General features: G+C 53.8%; 1 protein-coding gene across 1 annotated transcript in view; it reads right to left on the minus strand.

Moving 5' to 3' along the window:
* OLFM2 (olfactomedin 2) overlaps positions 1-24,164 on the minus strand; it is a 59,375-nt gene that overhangs the window by 1,481 nt on the left and 33,730 nt on the right. Inside the window, exons 2-5 of the mRNA XM_029918857.1 lie at positions 3,270-3,419; positions 1,802-1,948; positions 1,129-1,348; positions 686-792 (exon numbers count right to left, since the gene is read on the minus strand). Of these exons, the coding sequence (XP_029774717.1) occupies positions 686-792; positions 1,129-1,348; positions 1,802-1,948; positions 3,270-3,419 (624 nt within the window). The remainder of the gene's footprint in view (positions 1-685; positions 793-1,128; positions 1,349-1,801; positions 1,949-3,269; positions 3,420-24,164) is intronic.

Raw genomic sequence — 24,164 nt, forward strand, 5'->3', positions numbered from 1 at the left:
TGGGTGATGAGGTCCCTTGCATTCACCGGCTGAGGGGACCCAGCCTGTCTGTAGCATTTCCTCTGCCACGTCAGCGTGCATGGGTGGTGTTTTCCCTTGTGCCGATTGTTGGGCTACTAAGCACGTTAAAGACCTTAATGCCAACACTATCACGACCATTTTGAAGATAAGGAAATCGAGGCTCAAAGACATTAAGGAACCTGCCCAAGGTTCTCTAGCTAAGAATTGGTGGCAGTGAGATGCAAAGCCATGTCTGATTCCCCAACCCAAGCTCCTAACCCCTCGGTTGGATGGCCATAATCCCCGGGAGACCAGGGATCACAGTGAGGCAGTAGCTGTTCACTACCTCTAATCCGTGACACTTAGTGGCCACCTCATGACCAATATCAGTCACTAGGATAGTCACTGGTCAGTTAGTGGATAGTTCCGGTGGGTCAGACATGATGGGCTGTTGTGACCATGGAGGCCACTGGCAAAGGTCAGCAGACCTGGCGATTTTCAGGGCTGGAAGGCCCTTGGTCACCTGGTGGTTACGTAGACAGTCAAGGGGAAGGTCAAGGGCCCTGGAGATCTTAGGACACTTCAGGCTACAAGAGAGGCATTGGTGTGGAATTGCTGGGCACCCGTGGGCGACCACAGGCTGTCTCCCTCAGGCCTGACCCCTGGGGTGGGCGCAGTCACTCACCCGGCTGTCCGCACTGGGGGCCATTGTGTCCGTCATCCAGGAGCCGAAGCGGGATCCCATGGCCCGAATGGTGATAGGGTTACTGACACCAGTCAGCTTCCCACAGCCTGGGAGGCAGGAACAGGGCAAATGAGGGTGGAGAATGGCAAGAGCCCAAGGGAGGCAGGGCAAGGCTGGTGCAGGACGATCAAACCAGGAAGAGCTGGGACCAGGCGTGAGGGAGGATCCGGAAATCTGGCCCCAAGATGGAGTCAGGTTGAGGGCAAGAGACTGCAAGTCAAGGGTCAGGGCCATTTCCAGTTTCCTAGGTCTACTTTGGGCCTTGGGTAGGGAAGCCAAAGGTCAAAGTTTAGAAGTCAGGGGTCAAAACCAGGTCTGGGCACACGGGTGGCTTTAGGGTTGGGCGTGGAGGTCAGGGGTCAAAGTCAAGGGTCAAGGCATACCCAGCTTCTGGGCGCAGGCGTGGAGCCGGGCCTCCAGGGCCATCACCCGCTGCTGCAGGTCCTCGTACCCGTAGGCGCCCATCTCCTCCTGGATGGCCGCAAGGCTGCCGGAGAGATTCCGCACTTCTTCCCGCAGGCGCACGATGGTCTGCGTGTCCGCCTTGTACTGCTCCAGCACGGAGCTCAGGGGCAGCAGCTCCGACATCCTGTCCTTCAGCTCCTGCCCGCCAACACGGAACCCTCACGGATCCTGGCCCCTGACCCTTGACCCAGGCCTGACCCCAACCCTTCACCCATAACTTCCCTCCTTATCTTTTTTTTTTAGTATTTATTTATTTTGAGAGAAAGCATGCTCACAAGCAGGGGTGCTGCAGAGAGAGAGGCAGAGAGAGAATCCCAAGAAGGTTCCAGGCCATCAGCACAGAGCCCAGTGCAGGGCTCGAACTCACAAAACATGAGATCATGACCTGAGCCAAGGTCAAGAGTCGGACACTTAACCGACTGAGCCACCCAGGTGCCCCTTCACCCCTTGTCTTTGATGCACACCTGGCCCCTGACCTGACCCTAGATCCCCGCCTGCCCGTGGTCCTCCCCAGACATGACCCCCTCCCAGAAGTAATGGGTGCTGATCCAGTTATTTCCTTAGCCGCTGACCTGGCCCAGAAGAACCCACCTGGAAGCTCTTGGCTGACAGGGACCCGTCGGCCGCCCGGAGTCGTGCGTCCAGGCTTCGCATGAGGGTCTCCATGCTGCGCACATACTGGAGGTCACGGTACGTCCGCAGCTCAAGGACCTCCATGGACTGGGAGACGTTCTGGACCTAGGAGCGTGGGAGGGTGAGGGCGAGCCCAACTCCTGCTCTCCCCACCCCCTGAGATGCCACAGACGAGGCCTGATGGAGCCAGAGGCCAAATACCCAACCAGCCTTCTCCCCCGACCTTACCGGCAGCCTCCCAATGACACGCCCAGGCCATCCGTCCACTCCCTCCTGGTCCGGCCACTGCCACCTCCCACCTCTCTCCCCCTCTCTCCCCGCCTTGTCTTCCCGGTCTCCCTGCTTGCACTCTGGGCCCCGGGCAGTCAATTCTTCACACAGCAGCCAGAGGGAGCTCTGCAAAAGGACTACGGGGGTCACCCTCCCCTGCAGTCACCCTCCTCTGCACATTCATCCCCTGTGACCAGCAGCCCCCTTTCCTCTCCAGACTCTAAGCTCCAGGCTGCTGCCTCCTTCAGGGGGGGTCCTCACAGGCAGACCCCGTGTCTAGCTTGTCCACAGCTAGAACACCAGTGCCCAGCACTGGCCTACACTAGATGCTCAGCAAGTACTTTTCAGCTACATGAGTCACTGGGTTCCCTTGCCCTCCCCTCCCCTCACCCAGCCCTGGCTCCCGCTTCTACCTGGTGAAGGTGGACTCAGAGACAGCACCGGGTGCTTGTTGAAACACGCGGATATTCCTGAACGCCTTGCCCACATGACCCTCGGAAGGCCTCAGAGACCCAACAGCCTGATGCCCACCCTGGTGCCACAACACATTTTCATAGCCATTGTCAACGATCAGGGGACACCACATGGATGTCCCAAACTGGTGGGGAAGACAGTTCCGGTGTTGTGGGCGGGGCCGGGATCCTGCAGGGTTAATGGCTGGGAGACTCCAGTGCTGAGCAGGGTCTCTTCTGTTCTCTACCAAACACTCAGCCTCCTCGTCTATAGGTTGATGATGGGAGGTAGCGGTCCCTTTCCACACGGACATCAGAGCTGACTGATGAGCAGGTCAGCTGGGGAGACTCGAGGGCAGCGATCAGTCTACAAAGGCCATCAGAGCGTCCTCGGGGATGTTTTGAATAGGGACTGTTTTATATCGGCCATAATCAGAAAGGGACGGAATCTTATACAAGCCTCAGGGTGAGACCCATCCCCAAAGGACACACAAGACACTTTTTTAGCAGGTGAGTCTGGTGACTCAGATGCCGCCTCCCCACACAACGCGCAGCTTCCCCTCCAAAGAAAATGTCCACCTGGAGGGGAGCCGGGTGGCCCACCAGCTCTGAACGGTCTGGAAGGCTGGATCTGGCCCCGGCTGACCCGGACGGGGGGCCGAGGGCAGGGTGGGACCTGAGAGATCTCCGCGGTCCGTTCTTACCTTCTCCATCAGCTGCCGCAGCTCCCGGCTCCGGCCGTCGCGGGAGCAGGCGCTCTGCGCGGGGATCACGGCCGTGCAGATGCATTTGCCGTCAGGGGCCTGGGCCGAGGTGTACAACTGCCAGCCTTCCTCGGGGCTCTGGAAGAGGGTCTGCAGGGAGGTCGGCGGGGGGGGGGGGGGGGTCAGAGAGGGGGAACCCAGTAGGGGGCTGCCCCTGCCCATGCTGGGGGGAGAGAGGGCATGCAGGGAAATGACAGGTGCCCTGGAATGGGCTGGACCATGTGCTGAGTGCCTGGTGCCTGTGGTCTCAACCCCTCCTCAAGGAAACCCATTTCCCAGATGATGAGACTGAGTTCAGGAACACGGCAAGGAGTTGTGGGATTCGAGCCCTTCCACCAGACAGGAACTCACTCTCACACACCTGTTCGAGTACACAGCGCTGCATCCGTGATGGTCACACTTGTACTGATCCCCACACCTGGACCTCCCTCTCTGCTTTTGCAGCCCACTGTGACACATGGACTCCGGACACCCCCACCCTCCACCCCTGCTCCTGAGAAGCGCAGATAAGGTAATGGTGAAAGGATGAAAAATCCTCATAGATACTTCCAGGCCCTTGAAAGGAAGGCATCACTTCAGACTCCTAAATTAAACTTCAGGTCAGCTTATGATGCTCAGATAGTTCAGTGGTCAGTCATGGCTGTGCTTCCTGAGCCATGCTCCTTCAGAACACTGGCGATCTTTCCAGGCATGCTCAGGGATCAAATAAATTTGTGCACTGCTACGTGAAACGTGTTCCTTTGGTACAGGACTTATCAGTGCCTTTGAAATGCTAATGTGCCTCAGGGAACTCCAAATTTTTTTATACTTGTTAGAAAATATCTAGTGAGTACCTATTCTGTGCCTGGCATAGGGTCTGGGATAGGGCTAGGAAGAGAGGGGTAAAGAAAACATATCTGGCCACTGTCCGTGGATGGAAGAGACAGGCATTAAACTTGAAAAATTCACTGATACTTCTGGAACTATTTGCTGCAGTAAATGCTCCAAAGAAAGTGTAGGGAGTAGCAGGGGGTCTTCTCCAGGCTGGGGATGTCCCAGGAGGTACCTCAGAGAAGGGACATTCAAGTTGAAGTACAATGATGAGTGAGCCAGGGGGGCGTGAAAGGACAGGAGACACTTTTGACACCACAAATTCAAATCAGTATCTGGAGGGATTTGAGCAACATTGTTCAAAAAGCACGGAGAGATCACTGGATGGAACGTGGTGCCCCCCAGATCAGGCCCCCTCGAGCTTCCCCAGAACATGCCAAACTCAGTCACGAGCCCCGATCTTTTTGTTTTGATCAGGGCAATGGGGTCTCCCTTGTTCGACAAATATTTGTTAAACTCCTACTGTGTGTCAGGCTGTATTCTGGATATCGAAAACACAGCCGTCAATAAAATGCCCAAACACAAAAGCTCTTAGACAAAGACAGAAATAGACAAGTAAATGCCAACTATTCAAAGGTTGATGCGTGCCATAGAGAGAAATGACAGAGGGAAGGAATGACGGGGGCTGCGACTTGAGGGTGGCCTCTAACAACGTGTCATTTAAGTCAAGACCTGAAGGCGGTGAGGGGCGAGCCATGCAGACATCTCAGGAAGGATGTGCCAGGCAGAGATAAGAATACGTGCAAAGGTCCTGAGGCACGACCATGCCTGGTATGTTCAGGGCACATGGAAAAGGGCACGAGGCTAAAGCAGAGGGTGAAAGGCGATGAGTGTGGGGTGGGGGGGGCGTCAGGGCAGGGCGGGGACAGGACGGCATGTTCAGGACCTGTGGGTTGTAGGGGAGACTTTGGTTTTTCCTCTGAGTGAGGTGGGAGCCCCAGAGGGATGTCACCTGACTCCGGTGCTCACAGGCACAGGTGGTTGTGTGTGGGGGGGGGGGGGGACAGACTTGGGGCAGGGGCAGAAGACCAGGGCAGAGGAGACTGCGTAGGTCCAGGCGAACCAGGAAGAGTGGTGGCCACAGAGGTGGGCTGTGGAAGACTCTGGTCCTTCCCGGATGTGTTCCTACACGCCCAGAAAAAGTCGCGACAAAACCCAGGTTTTCTCTGGTTTCTCTGGTTTTCAGAGAAACAAAGCCCAGCCATCGCTGTGTATTTGGACGGCTGTTAACGGATCGCCCCACAGAAGCTGCTCCCTTGAGCCGGGGCGGAGATGAGCCCGGCCGTGAGTTACGAGCTGTCTTGGAGACACAGCCATTAGCCCACCTTTTCTTCCCCCACTCAGCGCAGTCTCTGTTTTAACGCTTATTGTAAAGGGAGCGAGAGATATAACTGAACAGATGAGCCTGACTCCTTCACTAATTTATAAGAAAAATAAACCACTCATAAACGCCATCTGAAATGATTGTAATTAGTCATTCTTTGTGCTTTATTTATCTACACCCTTTTTGAAGTTGGGGGAATCTCCCTTTTTTTTAATGTTTATTTATTGTTGAGAGAAAGAGAGAGAGACAGAGTGCAAACAAGGAAGAGCAGAGAGACAGGGAGACAAAATCTGAGGCAGGCTCCAGGCTCTGAGCCGTCCGTCGGTGCAGTCCGACGCGGGGCTTGAACTCACGGACCGCAAGATCATGACCTGAGCCGAAGTCCGGTGCTTAGCCACCCAAATGAGCCACCCAGGCGCCCCTGGGGGGGGGATCCCCCCTTTTTAAGAGTCCACGCCTCCTCCATGGAGCAGTGAAGTCACCCGCTTCCTTGCACGGTGCCTACCCAGAAACACCGGAGTCCCCACCTCCTCTGTAGGTCATGGCCACAGAGGCCCCTCCCAACCAGCAGTCCCCAGCGAGGCCACACAGGAGTGAGAGATACCAGTATCCTCTTGCCTCTCCCATAGGAGAACCCTGAGGTTAATGCTGCATGCCCAGTGCCCCCGGGGCCACCCTGTTCCTCAGCTCCCCCTGCACGGGAGGCCTTCCCTTCCCGGCTCACTTCCCCTACCGCTGCCTCCTCCCTCCAGCTCTGCTTCTGCTCGGACCAGAAGGGCAGCCCGAGACAAGAAGGGTGGTCCAAGAACGCCTTCCCCTTGGTTCCAGGAGACCGTGAAACTAGCCTTGTTTCCTCTCATGACAAAAAAACAAAAGACAAAAAAAGAAAGAAAAGAGAAGAAAGAACGAACTTGAGTCTGCGCACCCCCATCCATGCTACCCTGGCTCTGATCCGCAAGCAATGTGGACGCCACCCCACCCCCCGGAAGATTCTCATTTGTGCAGAGACAAAGCAGCCGGTGCAGCATAATTAACATCTCCTTTCTACAATGCCTAGTGCGTCCTTTGAAGCAAACAAGGCATTTTCTCTCAACATATGAAATATTGAATTGTAAAAGAGAAGCAAGATTTAAGTGGCAAGGAGAGAAGGCCTCCACGGCTCTCCTAAAATAATTGTCTGCGCTGGACGCACCTCGCTGAAGTGTTCTCTGCAGCAGTGTAATTAAATGCCTGGGGCTCGGCTGCCAAATCTCAGCGCGGCAGAGATCCGGGAGTTTCGCCTGGCGGGTTCAAGTTCAAATACGCAGTCAAGTTCACGTCCCTGGGAGCCACAGGAATGTCCTGGAAGGCTCACTGTTTGGGAGTCCAAATGCCAGCTCTCTCAGACTGGGGTTAGCTGGGAACCTCGGTCATGAACTCTCGGAGGGCACAGTCGCAGGGGTAGGGAAGGCCTGACAAAAACGCTTACAACAGCAGGTGTGACACCGGGAACCTTCCAGGTACAGAGACGGCCTCCAGTCAGGCGGCCTGCCTCACTCCGCTGTGGCAAATGTACCGGAGAAGCCGGCTGCCTTCTTGGCCGAGCTGCTGGTCCTGAGTTTAATATTCCTGCTAATGGGCTCGACGTGGGTACGCTATGGCCTCAAGTAGCTGTTTCTCAAATTGGCTCTTCTGGCTGGGATTTGTTTCAGATACTTTCGCCGAGGATGCCGCCCCAATTAGAGCGGCGGTGCCCCTTGATGGGCCCGGGACTGACACGCAGGAAAAATTTCTCTCGCGGCCACACCCGGGATCACCGTCAAGGCCCACGGCTCTGCCACCCATGTCTCGGTTCAGAAACAATTCCTGGGGACACCTGGGTGGCTCCGTCGGTTAAGCCTCCGGCTTCGGCTCAGGTCATGATCTCGGCTCATGGGTTCGAGCCCCGCGTCGGGCTCTGTGCCAACCACTCAGAGCCTGGAGCCTGCTTCCGATTCTGTGTCTCCTCTCTCTCTGCCCCTCCCCCTCTCAGGCTCTTTCTCTCTCTGTATCAAAAATAAATAAAGCATTTAAAAACACAAAAGCAAAAACAAAAACAATTCCTAGTTCTTCCAGGGGCAGAGGGCTTGCGTCCAGGACCCGGGGCCAGCAGTCTGGCGTTTAGCCCACAGGAAGAGAGCTAGCGGCTTCCTCTTAATAAGACAAGGTTATTATTGCATTTGAGGCCGGGTAATTTAATCCGGAGGCAGAAGTGGCTTGGGGCTTATGTATCTATTTGTACCCTGCCTTGTTCCAGAGAGGACTCCAAGTGGTTTACAAGGGTATGGAAACCGCCACGCGATACCTCCAATTAGGCAGGAGAGTAGGAATCAGATCTTTCTGGAGGGCAGTCTGCCAATCCGGAGCAAAAGCTCAAGGTTTCTGCTTGTGTTTTTAACCCAGCCAATCCGAGTCCGAGGATTCGGCCCAGAAAAACCGTGTGGACAAGCCCATGATGGCTGCAAGGATGCTCATGAAGCGCTGTTTCAGACTGGACACCTGGAATGTTCTCTCTGCAGCACTTTGATGGCAGGGGGCTTGATTTCCAACCTAAGGGGTATGCACAGGAGGGACTAGTATGCAGCCGTGACAACAAGAGACATGCGGGGTTTTAGTGGCATCTTCAGATTGATCTCATCTCCTAAGTTTCTTCCACGTGTTCGTCTTGGAAAGGTTTTTCAACCCCCTCTCCTCCCCCCCCTTTTTTTTTTCCAAGGGAGACGAGCAAGAAACAGAAAAGTGGGGACATAGAGCCAGAAATTAGGCTAAGAAAAACTCATCCCTTTAAAACCCGAACAGCCAGCATATGGTCAGGCCATAAATTTGGCTCCCAGTTCCTTAGCAGCCAGCTCGAAAAGGGAAAGCTGGTCATTTATGCAGTTCCCAGTGTCCTGAAACAAAGGCGCGCCAGATGCTTAGGAGTGGGCTCAACTATTTTCGGCACCGAGAACAGGCAAGGCTCTCTCCCACGAGCCTCCCAAAAAGGAGTCCCTGAGATGGTCCCAGCGTCTCTCCCGACAACACTGGGGACGGGGGGCGGGAGAGGGGGATGCACAAAACAGGTGAAGGGGATTAAGAGGCACACACCTTCCGTTTTAAGATAAGTCACAGGGATGAAAAGTACAGCCTAGGAAGTGTAGTCAATAATTCGTAACAACGTGTGTGGGGACAGACGGGGACGACACCTCTCGGGGTAAGCATTGCATAATGTACGGAATTATCCAAGCACTTTGTGATACACCTGAAACTAATATAACATTGTATATCTTTCCAGCTTGAAAAAAAAAGAACTTGGGACAGCGGCGCCAGGGAGCACGCAACTTTTGATCTCGGGATTGTGAATTCAAACCCCATGCTGGGTGTAGTGATTACTTAAAAAATACAAAACCTTAAAAAAAAAGAAAGCTTATCCAGAAACAACTCATTTCCTTTCGCTGTTTCTTACTCCTACTCAGATTAGAGTAGAGCCAGAGTCCGGGGGGGTCAGGCTGCCCGAGTTTATGTCCTGACTTGGCCTGGCCCGGGCACGTCATTTAATCTCTGTTAAATACACAGCCTCTGTTTCCTCATCTGAAAAATGGGCACAATAGCTGTCCCTGCCTCATAGGGCTGGTGGGAAGCATGAATGAATCAATGGTATATGGGCGAGCAATTGTAACAGTCGTCAGCATGCAGTAAGCGCCATGTGTTTGCATTTATTATTATTACCCTCACGACTTCAGCTCACTACCTTCCTGAAGTCAAAATGGTCTGACCTTGAGGCAGGCACTGAACCGAGATGATCTGGCGGAACTAAGGAGAGCCCCGAGGAGCTGGGCTGAGGCTGCGGGATGATGACGTGTTCAGAAAGGCCAGTGCTGGAGAGCGTGAGCCCCACGGAAGACGGGCAGCCCCGTCCCCGTCCCCATGTGGCTCAGTCGGCCCCCTGGCCCAGAGCATCTCTCGGACATGATTTGTAGAAGGGGAGTCCTGTCTCCTCCTCGCCGGCAATCAACAAGGTGACACGGCCCTTGTCTCTGGCCCAGGCCCCCTCTCCCTGGAACACCCTGCTTTTCCCGCTCCAGGCCCTCGCACTGGCGGGACCCTCTGCCGTGAACACTCTTGCCTCGTCTCACAGCCGCGCCAGCTCTTCGCGTCCCTGGGGCTCTCGCCTAGAGGTCTCTTCCAGAAGTCGTCTCGCTGTCCCTGCCCCACGTCACCCCCCTCTCAAGACATCCTGTGCTGGCTTTCCCTAACATGTCCGCTTCTTACTCTATGTCAGACATGGTCTAAGGACGACAAAGTCTGGCCGCACTGTCGTTCTCTGCCTTCGATAAGGGGAAGGGACTGGGCAGAGGGTGCAGACCGGGAGCTTCCCGGTCCCCTGCGTAGCCCTGGGCTTCAGACGCAGCCCACCCGGCCCCACAGGCGACACCTCCACGTCGCACCTTCCGGTCCTCCCTCGAGGCCTGCGCGCCGTGGCCATGAGGACCTCCCGGGTGTGACCACTGGCCCAAAGCCTGCCTCCGAACCGGCACCGGGGTGGGGAATTCTGTCTGCTGTGCTCATCGACCGCATCGCCCGGGCCTGGCACGCTGAATGTTTGTTGAATGATCAGACAGTGGTTGGCCAGTGGGACAGAAAGCAAACTTCCTGATAGAGCCACCGTGTGTTCCCGCTTCTGCCACCAAACTGGCTTCTTTCTGTCTGTCCTAGGGAGGGATCAGGGACCTTGTGATGTCGGGCTGGAGGGGGCACTGGGCAGGCTCAGAAGCGGGCATGGCTTCTGACTGCTGGGATGGCAGAGGGGCCGGGATGAATAATCAGGGACATGCCTGTCGGCCACGTCTGAGCCGTGACAGGGGCCACGTCCCTTTGGAGAGCTTGAGATAATAGCAGACTGCTCCTGTCAGGTCCCGAGGTATCGGGCAAGCGCCCCCCTGAGTGATAAGCATGACAGATGTTAAAGACGTTATCAGCTCCCCTGTGCCAACTGGGTCTCCGCAGCCTAAGCAGCTGGGGTTCTGCCGGTGACAGCCTGTGGCTGGGAGTGAGGGTGAGCCCATTCATTCATTCAATCATTCGCCCACTCTCCATGCAGTTAACCCATCTTGCCCCGAGGGGCTCCCAAGCGGGCAGCACAGCGCAGCCTCTCACACTCTGACGGCCCCTCAGCCTTGGGAGGAGACCCCCAGCACCCCTGGGGCCCCAGCAAAGACAAGACTTACGTTCCAGGACGTCCAAGGCCGTCATAGTGCCAGGGTGGGCCAATAATCAATGACATAGACTTTCTTGGGAAACACAGGAAGAGACACAGGTCTCTCAGTTTGACTAAACTCCCCCACTCAAGTTCAAAGACAGCTTCGGCTGTGCAAGTATTTATGCACTCAGACCCTTCCCGCCAAGGGTGGCCCAGACTATGTTGGAACCCCCATGAATCCCTGTAGACTGCTCTAAAAGTAGGACTTACGGACAGAGGTTTGCATCAAGGCTGCAAGTTCTCACACGAAAGTCATGCCAGTCATCAGAGAAGCGTGCTTTGAGAAAGTGGAAGTCCCTTCCACCCCTCCCCCAACCCTCAAGAACATCCTAATGGAAGAGAGCTTTCAGGGAGAGAACAAACTCTCTCCTAAGCCTGCTGAGTTTCACAGGCCTCCTTTCGGATCCTCAATGACCCCAGGGCCTTTAATCTTGCTGCTCACTGCACAGTCGTCCAGGCGAGCCATGAGGAGAGCGTCCCCCAGGGCAGATGTAATGGGGACAGATGAGTCGGAGCTCACAGGATTTGCTGAGGGTGGAAGGGAAGTGGAGGAGCCGAGCAAGAGGGTGGGTGGATGGGGGTGTCATTTACTGAGATGGAGAAGGCTGGAGAAGGGGGCCGGTGGCAGGGGGAGGGGCAGATGTGGGGGTGGAAATCAAGAGTCTGGTCTGAGATGGTGGGAGTTAAGATCGTGGGATGGGTGAAGGAGGGGCAGGCACTGAGCACCCTTTCTGAGGTTTCATGTGTTATTGAACACGTGTGGAGCGTGCCCTCTGCTATAGGCTGACCGTCCCTCTGCCTCCCCAGAATTCAGATGTTGAAACCTAACCCCCAGTGTGATGGTATTTGAAGGTGAGCCCTGTGGGAGGGAAATCAGTGCCCTGATAAGAGACCCCAGAGGGTTCCCTCACCCCCCACCATGTGGAGACACGGTGAGAAGATGCTGCCTATGAGCCATCAGACACCGAATCTGCCGGCACCTTGACGGACTCCCCAGCCTCCAGAACTGGGAGGCGTAACTGTTGTCTGCTCCAGCCCCTCCATCTATACTACTTGTGTTATACAGCCCGGACAGATGAAGACATTCATCTAAGCTGCTTTACAAAAATGGAGTCCTTATAGCCTCCCCTCGTGCACTGAGGTAGGTACTACCAGCTCCATTTTGCAGATGGAACAACTGAGGCACAGAGAGAAAAGTCAGTTGTCCAAACTCACAGGGCTTGTAAGCATCCAAGCTGGGATCTGGACGCTGGCCTGTCAGACTCTCAAATCCTTGCTCTTAGCCACTAAGCTCAGGGTAGAAGTCTCTCCCTCCATAGAAGCTTGGCCTCAAGACTTATATCTCTGATCCACTCTCCCCAGAGAAGCCAGAGCTGGCTTTCGACAGGTCACCTCCACATGAACCCTGCATGGTTCCCGGTGCCACTGGTCCCACCCCGTCAAGCCTGGCTGAATTCTCAGCCTCACTTGAGTTTTTGTGAGTTCCTAAGCAGATCACTTGGCCTCTGTCATTCGCAAAATGGAAATCAAAACTGTCCTCTGACCCCTGCACACACATACACTCGTAAGCGTAAACAGCTTGATGTCTGCCCCTGCTCTGTATGATTGGGAACTACATTTCCCACACTGCCTTGCCCTCTGGCTTCCAGGAAGATGCAGCCAATGAAAGGCATTCATGGATGATCTGAGGGCGGGGACAAAGGGATAAGCAGGGGTATTTTCCTCCTGGCTGTCTCCTGTGTTACAGCCATAGTTACATCTTCTCTGTGCCTTACGCTTCCACTAATAGTTCCACTCCTAAGCTCTGTTTGTACCATGTTTTCTATTCGACCCCAAGTCCTGGGGGATAGAGCCTCACTGCTGTTGTTCATCTCCGGGTTTCATCTCCATCCCTTGTTTAGTTTCATGTCTCTTGCATGATCTTTGTAAACAATCCCCCATATGAAAATCCCGAAAATCCCTCAAAGAGGTATTTCTTTAATCAGACCCTGAAGATGATAATAGCTGCTCAGCTAATATATGTAATACATGTTAACACATGTCATACAGTTAATACATGTTAATCCAGGAAGCTGTAGAGTTTTACAGCACAGGCTGCTTCAGTCCAAATTCTGATCTGTCCCTTCCGGTGTGACTTGGGGCAAGTAGCTTAACCCTTCTGTGCCTTCCTTCACCTCTCTGCTTTCTCATCCAAATGTTGTGATTATAAAAGCCAGGCTTCACACAGTTGTCATCAGGATGAAGAGTTAGTACATGTCAAGAGTCAACCACAGTGCCTGGCACATAGTGTGTGCCCAGTTGGTAAGACCTTTTATATCAATTTACAGAACCAGCAATGTTCTAGAATGGTGCCATGTCTCCTGCTGGCTTATTTTTAATAATTTTTTTAATTTTGGAATTTTAGATTTACAGAAGAGTTGTGAGGATAGGACAGAGAGTTCCCACATGCCCGCCACCCCATTTCCCCCATCGCTAACCTCTTACATACCCACACACACCTGTCACAACCAAGAAAACAACACCGTGCACCTCTATAACTAAACTACAGGCTCTATTGGATTTCCCCAGTTTTTCTACTCATGTCCTTTTTCTGGTCCAGAGTCCAATGTTGTATTTAGTTATCACATATCCTTCATCTCCTCAGTCTTATGCTAGTTTCTCAGTCTTTCCTTGTTTCTCAGAGCCTTGCCAGTTTTGAGGACTAGTGGTCAAGGACTTTGCACACGCCCCTGCACTTTGAAGGGCAGAAACCAGGTCCTAATTTCTCCCTGTGGTTTCGTGGCGCACAGCCCAATGCCTGGCACACAGTAACTGCTTCAGACACTTCCTAAATGAATGAACACATGAATGGCAATCATTTCTTTATTCTCCCACACCCCGTGTTCTGCAGGCATCCCTGCCAGAGGCTAGATCTAGAAAAGTTCACAGCGAAATAAAAGCCCTTCTCTTTTCAGAAGGGTTCCTTTTTGATCCTTTCTTTGTAGACATCAAGGATCTATTTCTTTAATATTTAGGGGGTTTTGTACCAAAGAGAAGCAGCTGCATTTGCATCAGACGTCTCACTTTTCCAAGGCAAGTGAGAGAGATCTTTATAGCAGGATGATTTTCTTCCTTCCCAAATCTGTCACTCGATCTCTACTTCTCCCTTCTGGCCTTTGGGCCTCTGGCAGGGTCAGGCTGGGGGGTTGGGGCCCTGGAATCATCCACACTTTGATATCCTCTCTGTCCCAGACCCAGAAAGCTTAATTAGAACCTCACAGAGTCACCTAGGTGGCTTAGTTGAACGGCTAACTTCGACTCAGATCACGATCTCATGGTTCGTGAGTTTGAGCTTCCCATCAGGCTCTATGCTGACAGCTCAGAGCCTGGAGCCTGCTTCCGATTCTGTGTCTTCCTCTCTCTGTCCCTCCCCAGCTCATGCTCTGTCTTTATCTCTCAAAAGTAAATGGATAAACATTAAAAAACCAAAACAAAAAAACCCTCACAAAGTAGCCGAGACTGAGGCAGCCTCAGGAGCTGGTGCAGGAGGCTGGCTGGTGATGGAGATGAATTAGCAACTTTATTTCCCATCCCTCTGAATGGCGCAATATTTGCCATGGGGATCCGGGGGCCTGCCTTTGGGTACACAGACCATGCCCCTTTTCTAACATTAGCTGGGCAGAAGTGGGAATTCCCTTTAACCGTGCAAGCCTGAGGGTCTGACTGCTTTTTATTTCTCAGCCCTGGCAGGCGAAGCTGAAAGCGGGGAAGGGAGAAAAATGCCCCCACCGAGGTCATTTCCCTGCCACCACAGCCCCTGCGGCTGGAAGACACTGGCTGCGGTTTAATCTCTTGCCTGAAGTTTGTCAGAAGTAAAAATGAGCCTGGGTGAGCTTTTCCGACACTTCCCTCGACTTACAGGAATTCAATTTCTGGACGGGGCATAAATTTGCAGCCATCAGCGCCTGCGGCGGGGGCTGGGGCTGGGCATACTGGCTGGGGACGGATTTCTGAAATCAATCCGTCGGCGCGTGGAAAAGGTCGTCATGGGGGAAATTTATCTTCCGTGGCTGGCTGAGGCATTTCATGCCACAGCCAGGGACGCCCCTGCACAAAATGGAGGTGTTTGCTGTGAGGATCCCAGGAGGGGGCTGGAGGGAGGAAACCTTGAAGGCTGGAGAGTGTGGCCAGGAGGTGACAAGGGACCAACCGGCCAGCTAATAACTCACAGGGGCAGCCAGGTGCCAGCACTGCCTGAAAACCCAGTTCCATGGGCTCCGTGTACGCCTGGGCAGGCGGCAAGTTAATCTGGGGTTCAGACCCTTTGTCATTTGACTGCATCTTTGACACACATTCCGGGGTTTCAAAGAAATGAGTTGCAAAGGCATTCAATTCCTGCAGCCAAAGAGAAGCCACAGAGCTCTGACTCGGAAGCCAGTCATCTGAGTTTAAGTGCTAGCTCTGCTGTGTGACCTTGGGCATGTGACTCAACCACCCCAAGCCTCCATTTCTGCAAGTGTAATATGAGGTTCAGATGAGCAGCGATGTGGGCACCTGGGGGGCTCAGTCAGGTAAGCATCCGACTCTAGGTTTTGGCTCAGGTCACGATCTCTCAGTTCGTGAGTTCAAGCCCCTCGTCAGGCTCTGTGCTGGTGGTGCAGAGCCTGCTTGGGTCTCTCTCTCCCTCTCTCTCTGCCCCTCCCCTGCTCTTGCCCTCTCTCAAAATAAATAAAATAAAAAATAAAAAAGAATAGTAGTGATATTATTGAGATTGTTGTTAATATATTCAAATGACTTAACCCAGGCATGTAATGCACAGGCGAGTGCAATAAAATTGATCATAGAATAAAAATACGCAAAGAGGTGCTGACAGAGAACACAAAAAGGCAGCTCAGTATCTGGGGACCAGATAGTCTGCATTTAAATCCTGGCCCTGTGTTACCTTGGGCAAGCTACTTACCCTCTCTGAGCCTCAGTTTGTCTCTCTCTCAAAGGGGAGGGGGGTGATGACAATGTTGGTGTCTGGAGGGGTAAGTGAGCTAATATATTAGAGAGAAGCAAAGGGGCAATTATAAAACAGTTTGGCACCTGCCACGCGGGGGGCCGTACAGGGTGCTGTAAGCAGAGGCTGGCTGGCTGGCTCTGGATCCTGGTTTTGAGGGTTCAGGGACAGCCTTCCAGAAGAAGCCAAAGCTAAATGGACTGTATGAATGGGCAGGATTCCACAGGGTGAGTGAGGGTATTCTAGACGGAGGGAGCAGTGTGGGCAGAGACCCGGAGGGCAGAGAGCACCTGTGCACCCCACCCGTATTTACTGAGCACCTGCTATGTGCTGGGCACGCCTTAGGCACTGGAGACACAGCAGCAAATGACACAAAGATCCCCACCCTCACGTCAGCTCCACTCTGGTAGCAAGATGCACAGCACACTTGAAAGTTCTTCATGAGGTGCCAGAGCTCAGGAGGGGAGGCAGGAGGCGAGCTGGGTGTTCTGCTGGTCTCTGCAGGTCCTCTCGGCCCACTCCTCCATCCTCTCTGTGCTCTGGGAGGCTGACCTCTCCAGCCCTCACCTCCCAGAATCCCCTGCCCTCCAGCATTCAGTGGAGCCTGGCCAATGACGACAGCCACAGGAGACCAGGGGGGCAGAGGAGAGAGAGTTTGGGGGGGACACAGTTCATCGCATAACCATATGTGAGGAGGGAAAGGGTCTGGTCAGGAACATCACGGGGGTGGACTGGCCAGCGCAAACAGAGAGACCGAGAAATCCACACATCGGAAGGCCGATTTGGCCCATCCTTGTGAGTTTTCCAGGGCTTTCAAAGAAATGAATCCCAAAGACGGAAAACAGCACATCCTCCTCTCAGAGGGGAGGGGGCAGTGACGGCCACCAGGGTCACCGGAGCCCTTTGTTAGCCAGAATGGGCCACTTGAAGGGAAATCGATCCCAGCTAAGCGTTGAGCAGCTGCTCCCAGCCAAAGCTGCCGGAGAGAGGCCCTTTGCCCCTTCTCCTCCAGGTCCGGGACAAGAGCCAGCAGGAGCCTGAAGATTGTTTCCGCCAGGTGGCCGGTCCCAGAAGAGCCTTCAATCAGCATGCATTGTGGCGTCCATCCCAGGTGGCATCCGGCATCACCTCCAGCCTCGCTGCTAACCAGAGACCAGCTCCACATGGAATGACTCTACTTGTCACCAGCCTTGCGGATCACTGCCTACGTGCCATGCGCTATACATGCATGATACGCGTGTGAGGGAACCCCCCCCCAGTGCCACCTGCTAGCCATGTGACCCTGGACAAGTGAGCTGAACCTCACTGTGCCTCGGTTTCTCCATCTGAAAACAGGGCTAACAGTAGCACCCACCTCGTCGGATTGTTGTGGAGGTAAATGAGTGCTTGTGCGCACAGATTCAAACCACCCATGGTAAGAGCCGTGTGGGGTCAGCTGATAGCATTGTCTCTAGCATCTCCCAACAGCTGTGTGGGGTCAAGCTGTTGTAAACTGAAGGCTGGGGAGGAAATGTTAAGTGGCAGAGGCTGCTGTGGAACAGAGGGGGAGCACAGGCCACGTTAGATAGTTCCACGGAGGGAATATAATAGGGCAAGTGTGTGATACAGAGGAGCTGGAAAGGCTGAAGAAGTAAGTGGGGAAAGCGAAATGATCCAAAAAAATAGTAAACGCAAGAAACTTCAGGGTTAGCAGGGCAAAAGAAGGAGGGGTATTTCCAGAGCCCAGGAGCAGGGACCACCAAGCAGGAATCGTGGCTGCCTGAGTGGATGGCAGGTGGGAGCTGGACCCAGGGAGGAGACCAAACCACAGCCTGCAGCAAAGAAACAGGGAGAAATCCTCCTGCTTCTCCTTTCCTCCCACCTCCAACTGCTACCACAGCCTCCCATTGGCTGAACCTAACAGGAAGCCAGTGAGCAAGGGAACTTGGGAGATGTAGTTTTCAGGGGTTAACTGCCCTGCAATACAGAGAACAAAGGAAGGGCTAGAAACAGATCTGAGGGGCACCAGGTAAATGACAAGTCCACAGGACTACGGCCCCGTGCTGCCTCTCCCTAAAGTTGTCTTAACCACCAAGCTACAAACTTACAGAGCACTTGACTAGGTCAACTGTCCCATTTCAAGCCCCACAGTAAATCTGATGGAAAAGTGATAATGCTGGATCCTTCTTGTCCATAGTTAGGAGCTAAGTTTAAAAGTCACCACCTCAGGGAAGCATTCCCTGACTACCTCCTTTAAAGAAGCTCTTCTCATTCCCCATCTCCCTGCCTGGCACTTGTCATGGAGACCCCATACTTTACATAATTTGTTGATTGGTGTATCTCCTCACGAGGACGTAAACATAGAGGTACAAACACCTTCTTTCTTGGTCACTACCACATCCCCAATGCCTACGACAGCACTTGGCACATAGTAGGTGCTCAACAAATATTTGCACAATGGTGTTTTGTTTTGTTTTGTTTTACAATACTGCTTCTTTATATATTAAGTGGTGGAGCTAGAACTGTAAACCCAGGTCTGTGGGGCTATACAGATGCTGGTGTTTCTACTCTGCTGCCTTCCAGCAAGCAATCCCAGACTCTCCAAACTCTGTGCATCCTTCAGGGCTGAGAGCAAACATCACCACCTCCAGGAAGCCTCTCTGTCCCTGAAGACAGGACCCCTCCTGTGTGTGTCTCTATAGTTCCCTACCCCTTCCCTCTCACAACGTTCTATTTTATACCGACTCTTGCCCGGGTGGGTGTCTATGCATCCTCTTGGGCGGCGATTTCCAAAAGGAAGGGCTGGTCTACTTTCTTGGTGTGGCCCTAGTACCAGCACATGCTGGACAGAGGCAGGCCTCCTCAGGACATGCGTGAATGATGAACAAATGCCTCCTGCATACTCCGAGCCTTCCATGGGACCTCCTTCTCCCCCACTCTGCTCACACCCTCTATTCCATTCTCCCAGCCTCACCTCCCTTCTTCTCCTTCCTTCCCAGGATGGATTCGAGGGCTCTGGGTTTTGAAGGAGTCACGGGGTCTAAGGCAGTTGAGTGTCGCTTGGAAGCACACAAACCTTAGAGCCTAAAAGCTTGAGTTCAAATCCTGGCTCCTCCACTTTCTAGCTGTGTGGCCTTGGGCTACTGACTTAACTTCTCTGCGCATCTGTTTCCACCTGGGCCAAGTGGGTACAACAGCGGTGTCTCTGGATGGGGCCGTGGGAGAAGTAAATGAGCTCTTCCGACCTGTTTCGGGGCAGCGTCTCTTCTCAGTTCCCTTCTGCAATTCCCAGGCAAATCTGGGAAGCAGAGCACTGAGTCTCCAGCAGCTAATAAATCCAGAAAGGATCTCATCTGTGTCAGGGGATCCCTGGTGCCAAGTTGGCCTGATTTTCATCCCGAGAGAGCTGAGAACAGGTTCTGGTGTCAGACATCCGTGCTATGATTGGCATAAATGCCCGGTGCTCCTGTGACCCTGTTGGTTGGAGCCTGGGGGGACGGGAGATCTGCCCAGATCTTCCCGCTGGGCGCTCCTACCCTGCATGTGCTGAGTGGGAGATCACGGGGGAGCGCCTCTGACCTCTGCTGGAGACCTGACCTTGGCTTTTGGGAATCACCACACCCTGGAGAGCATGGGAGGCATCGTCCCCCCCCCCCCCCCCCCCCCCCCCCCCCCCCCCCCCCCCCCGAAGCAGCCAAAACAGAACTGATACAGTGTTCCAAAAGATCAGTCCTCTGCGGTGCAATTTACATTCCAGAGAGACCTCCACCCCCACAGAGCAGGCCAAGCCTGGAAGGCACCTGACCCCCACGCCCCACCCCGCTCCCTGCTCCTGCTTCCAGTACCCTCAACTCACAAGTCATCATGTGCTCCAAATCCCCATCTCAGGTTCTGCTTCTCAGGAACCCAACCGAAGATGGGGGCAAACAATGAGCATTCTACCTAAGAGGGCGTTCATATGGGTGTCCCTTGCAAGCTCACATTCACACCCAGGCACTAAGTTGTGTCATCTCCACCCACACACCCAGTCCTCCTGCCACTCCTGAGAGCAGCTCTTGCTTCGAAATGCATCCCGGATCCTGCCCAGTACAGCCAAGCGCCATGTGCAGCCGCCATCGCCCTCCAAGGCTCTCTCTGCTGCGATTCCACGTAAGATGTACTACCCCTTGATCCTACATTAAAATTTATCTTGTTTCTTGTGTGTTTCCCCCGTGATACCACCAGTTCCCCGAGGGCAGGGATGTTCATCGCTGTGTTCCTCAACTAGAACAGTGCCCGGGACCTAGTTCATGCTCAATAAACATTTCTGGAATTAAAGAATGAATCCTTGAATGCATTCATTTAGAGACAGCTTTAATTACCTCTTTCTCTTACAGCTTTACAATCAGAATCTACTCTCTTGTCCCTTCTCCCCATCTCGACAGTCATCTCCCCTGGGCAGTCGCCTCTGCCCTGGCGCCCCTGCAGCTACCCTCGGTCCACAGCAGCCCGAGGGAGTCTGTGAGCAGCTGAGTCAGGCCGTATTCTTCCACTGCTCAGAACCCTCTATGGCTCCCACCTCCCCTGGGTAAAAGCCCAAATCCTCACCACTGCCCATGGGGCCCTACAGGATCTGACCCATCCCCTCCCTGCCCTGTCTCCATGCCCCTCTCCCCCCCTCCCCCACTCTGCTCCAGCCACGGAGTCTCCTTCCTGTTCCTGCACCGCCTCAAGCTCCCTTCTTCGATCTCGAGTCTTAAGACTGGCTATTCCCTTGGAATGTCCTTCCGCCTCCTCCAAATCTTTACTTAAATGTCACAGTTTCCTGAGCCCTTCCCTGGCGGCTCCCACCCCAGTCAACACTCCAATGTGTCGGCACAACCCTCTCTACCTTACCGACTTCCGACACGCTACATCATCTGAGCACTGGTTCTGTGTATCATCACTCTTCCCTCCAGAACGGCAGGCAGGGGTGATTCTGTGCCTGTTTTTGTTCATTGCTGTGTCGCCAGCACCGACAACAGCACCTTGCACACAACGGGTACTTGGTATTGGTTTGTTTTAAAGCCCCACGGCCACCCTATGAGGTAGACACTAAATGTTCCCCTTACGCAGATGAGGAAACCAAGGCCCAGCGGGAAGTCCTGGGAAGGCGCATGAGCTGGGACCCGGGGGCGTGTCTGTGGTGTGTGAGACCGTGTGTGGCTGTGCGTTGTGTGTGCGTGGCTGTATCTGCCTGAGTGTGGACACGGGAGGCTGCCCCGGACACGTTTGGACAGACTGTGCACGTGAGAGTCTGTGTGTGCAAGGGGGGCAGTAGGCCAGGCCGCAGGCAGGTGCGGAAGTGCGTCTGTGTCCTTGCCGTGTGAGTACGTGTGTGTGACAGTGGCCTGGAGGCTGGGCATTTGTGCACCCAGAGCCAAGCGTGTGCGTGCGTGTGTGCACGCGTGCGTGCGTGTGTGTAGAGGGGTAGCTCTGGGAGGCCTGGATGGGGTTGGAACTGAACTTGAAGGAAATTGGTGGGTGAGGAAAGAATCCCCATCAGCCACAGGCCTGTTATTTATAGATGGATCTTGGTTCATAAATTCCAAGTGTTTTTTTTTTTTCTCTCTCTCTCACTGCCAGGCCCCTATAAATATTCATGAGCTTCCTGCCTTGGAATATGTAAGTAGTGGAGAGGAGGAGTGGGTGGACCGCGAGGGGAAGGAGAGGGTCTCCTGTGGCGTTGGGGGGACATGCGGGTGGGGAGGATGGGGGTCACTCTGGATCTGCCTTCGCCCCTCGGGGCTCCCCTTCCAAGCTGCCGCTGGCAGGACGGGGAAGGTTCTCAGCCAATACAGAGATCTCCCGATGCCTATTATTCTTCTTCCCCAGGGTCTGTGGAAAAACACCGCCCACTCCGGGGGCAGAGAAGGTGTCTGCGCTGTTTTCTCAGCTCTGGCTTGGAAGCCCGTTACCCTGGGCCCCCAGGCTCGGAGGTAGGGGCGGGACCCTCGGATGTGCCGGGAGAGAAGCGAGCTCTGCAGGCAAACCACTGAGGGAGGGCGGTGCGGCCGCCTGCCTGGTCCCAAGGAGGGGGGCGGGTCGTAAAGACTGGTCCATGCCGGAGGCGCTCAAGCGTGCATGTGTGAGTGTGTAACTCTCTGAATGTGTAAGAAACTGGAGCAGTCGATACAACTGTTCACAACTTTTCCATTTCTTCTCTCTCTTGGGCCCAAACAGAGCTGTGCTTCCCAGCTGTGGCCCTGCGGCTCCCTTTAGCCAATGGTGTGTGCATGTTGGTGACTTCCCGGGGACAGCTTTAAGAGGTGTCTGATCCGCCACACTTCTGTCTCAGCAACTGTGGAAGTGCGCGGTGACAAGAAGCCTCTGTCAGCTGGGGTCCCCCTGTGACCAGGAGAGGTGGAGGCCCCCATCAGCCGCACGCGGCATGAGATCATCTGATAAGTGAGATGGACGTGTGGCCAAGAACACACAACTGTGCAGAGCCATTTGTAAGCCTCATTGTGTGAGCATCAGCAAGTGTATGAAATTAGACGAATTCGTGTACAAAGCAGGGATGGGGAGGGGCGCCTGGGTGGCTTAGTTGGTAAGCATCCGACTTCGGCTCAGGTCATGATCTCACGGTTTGTGGGTTCAAGCCCCGCATCAGGCTCTGTGCTGCCTGTTTGCTCAGAGCCTGGAGCCTGAATTCAGATCCTGTGACTCCTTCTCTCTCGACCCTCCCCTGCTCATGCTGTCATTCTCTCTCTCTCTAAAATAAATAAAAACATTTAAAAAAAAGCAGGGATGGGTCAGAGCGTTCACGACTGTATTTGGGGGGAGAATGTGAACGTGGAAGGCAAGGCAGTGACCGGCACACCTCCAGGGGGCGCTGTTCTCAGAGGACAACACTTGTCCTAGACTCCTGCCACTTCACAGATATGAAAGTGCCACCGTGTGGGAGGCTGTGTCTGAGTGTGCTGCCGTGGTTAGCCGATGGTGTGTTTGCGAGAGTGTGCATGTGCACCCCAGGATTTGTGTGTGGCCACTGGGTCACCGTGCATATCTGTGCAAAGCGTGTGGCTGTGTATTTGAGGCGCAGACGTGGGTTTGGTGCTATGTGTGTGTCTACTATGGTGTGACTGTGTGAGCCCCTCTGTGTATGTGCCTGTGTGGAATGCAGGTATTACTCTGTCTGCATCGGAGTGGTCACCATCAACATGGAGGCAGAGACGGCCACCGTGGGCATCCCCAAGCTGTCAGCTCTACTGAGCCTGTTTCCAGGCTCAGTGCCTGCACTGCCTCAGACTCGGGTCCTAGGATGACCTTACACTGGAAAATAAATTCCACTTCTCCTCATTAGTCCTGGCACATGCCATGTCATTTGCAATGGACATTAATCACAGAGGTACTCAACAGTTTCCAGGAAGTGTCTCAACAACTAGAGAGATCCCCACAGGGCAGACCTGCTCTCCCTCAGCTCCCCCAAGAGAAGCCTATTTTCTGTTTCTGTCGTCATTAGCTCTGCTATGGTCTATCCCAGAACCTGGGTTTGGCTTTGTCTATCTTAAATTTCCTGGTTCACCCAGGACTTGCATTTGTTCCTCGTTTCCTGGGACCAGGTTTATCTTTGGTCTATCCCTGGACCCAAGTTCAGCCTTTGTCTACCCAGTGTTTGGGCCAGACCCTCGTCTGCCTCAGAGTCAACCAGCGAGTATAGCAAGACCTCAGGAGTGTCTCCGTGTTCTGTCCCAGGACTTGAATTAATCCCCAATCTTGGAACGCAAGTGGAGCCTGGTCTATCTCAGAACTGTTTCCCCCAGGTCTATCTCGGTATATGGGTCCACCTTGTCTGAGCTTGACCTTCACAACTGGGTGAGAAATCCACTAGCTGAAGCTTCCTCTTCCTGGGTGTGTCCCTGTTCATGGAGCGCTACCCACCCCCATCCCCCCTCCCGGAGCTCAGGCCTCTGGGATGGATGTCCACTGCAACTGATGGTCATGTTCCAGGATTAACGAGGGTAGGGGGACTTGGTTTTCCCGAAGCCATTATCTAAGATGCATCAGAGTGGATTTTATGGGTCTTTTTTCAAGGATTATTACAAGGCTTTCTCGATGGGCTATTATAAAGAGCATCATCTTCAAGAATGTGGGACTTTATGAGAACCCATTACAAGTCTTACCTCATAAATACTAGACTTGGACACGCCCCCATCTGAGTTCTCTCTAGGCTCAGAGGCCACACCTCAGGCCAAGAGTTCAAGAGGGGACTCTGAAGAAGGCTTTCTTCATGGCTGTGCACCATGGGGGAAGGCGGGCACACTGCCAAGGGCAACTTGAGTGAAGCAGAAAGACTATACATTCTCATTCTCCTCCAACCTTCCCTGATTTCCCAGGGAAAATAGGAGCCATAACATGGAATCCCTCTTCTCCTGCCATAATTTACAAACATCCCCATCCTGG

The sequence above is a fragment of the Suricata suricatta genome, chromosome 12 (genome assembly GCF_006229205.1).
Source record: "Suricata suricatta isolate VVHF042 chromosome 12, meerkat_22Aug2017_6uvM2_HiC, whole genome shotgun sequence".
NCBI lineage: Eukaryota > Metazoa > Chordata > Mammalia > Carnivora > Herpestidae > Suricata > Suricata suricatta.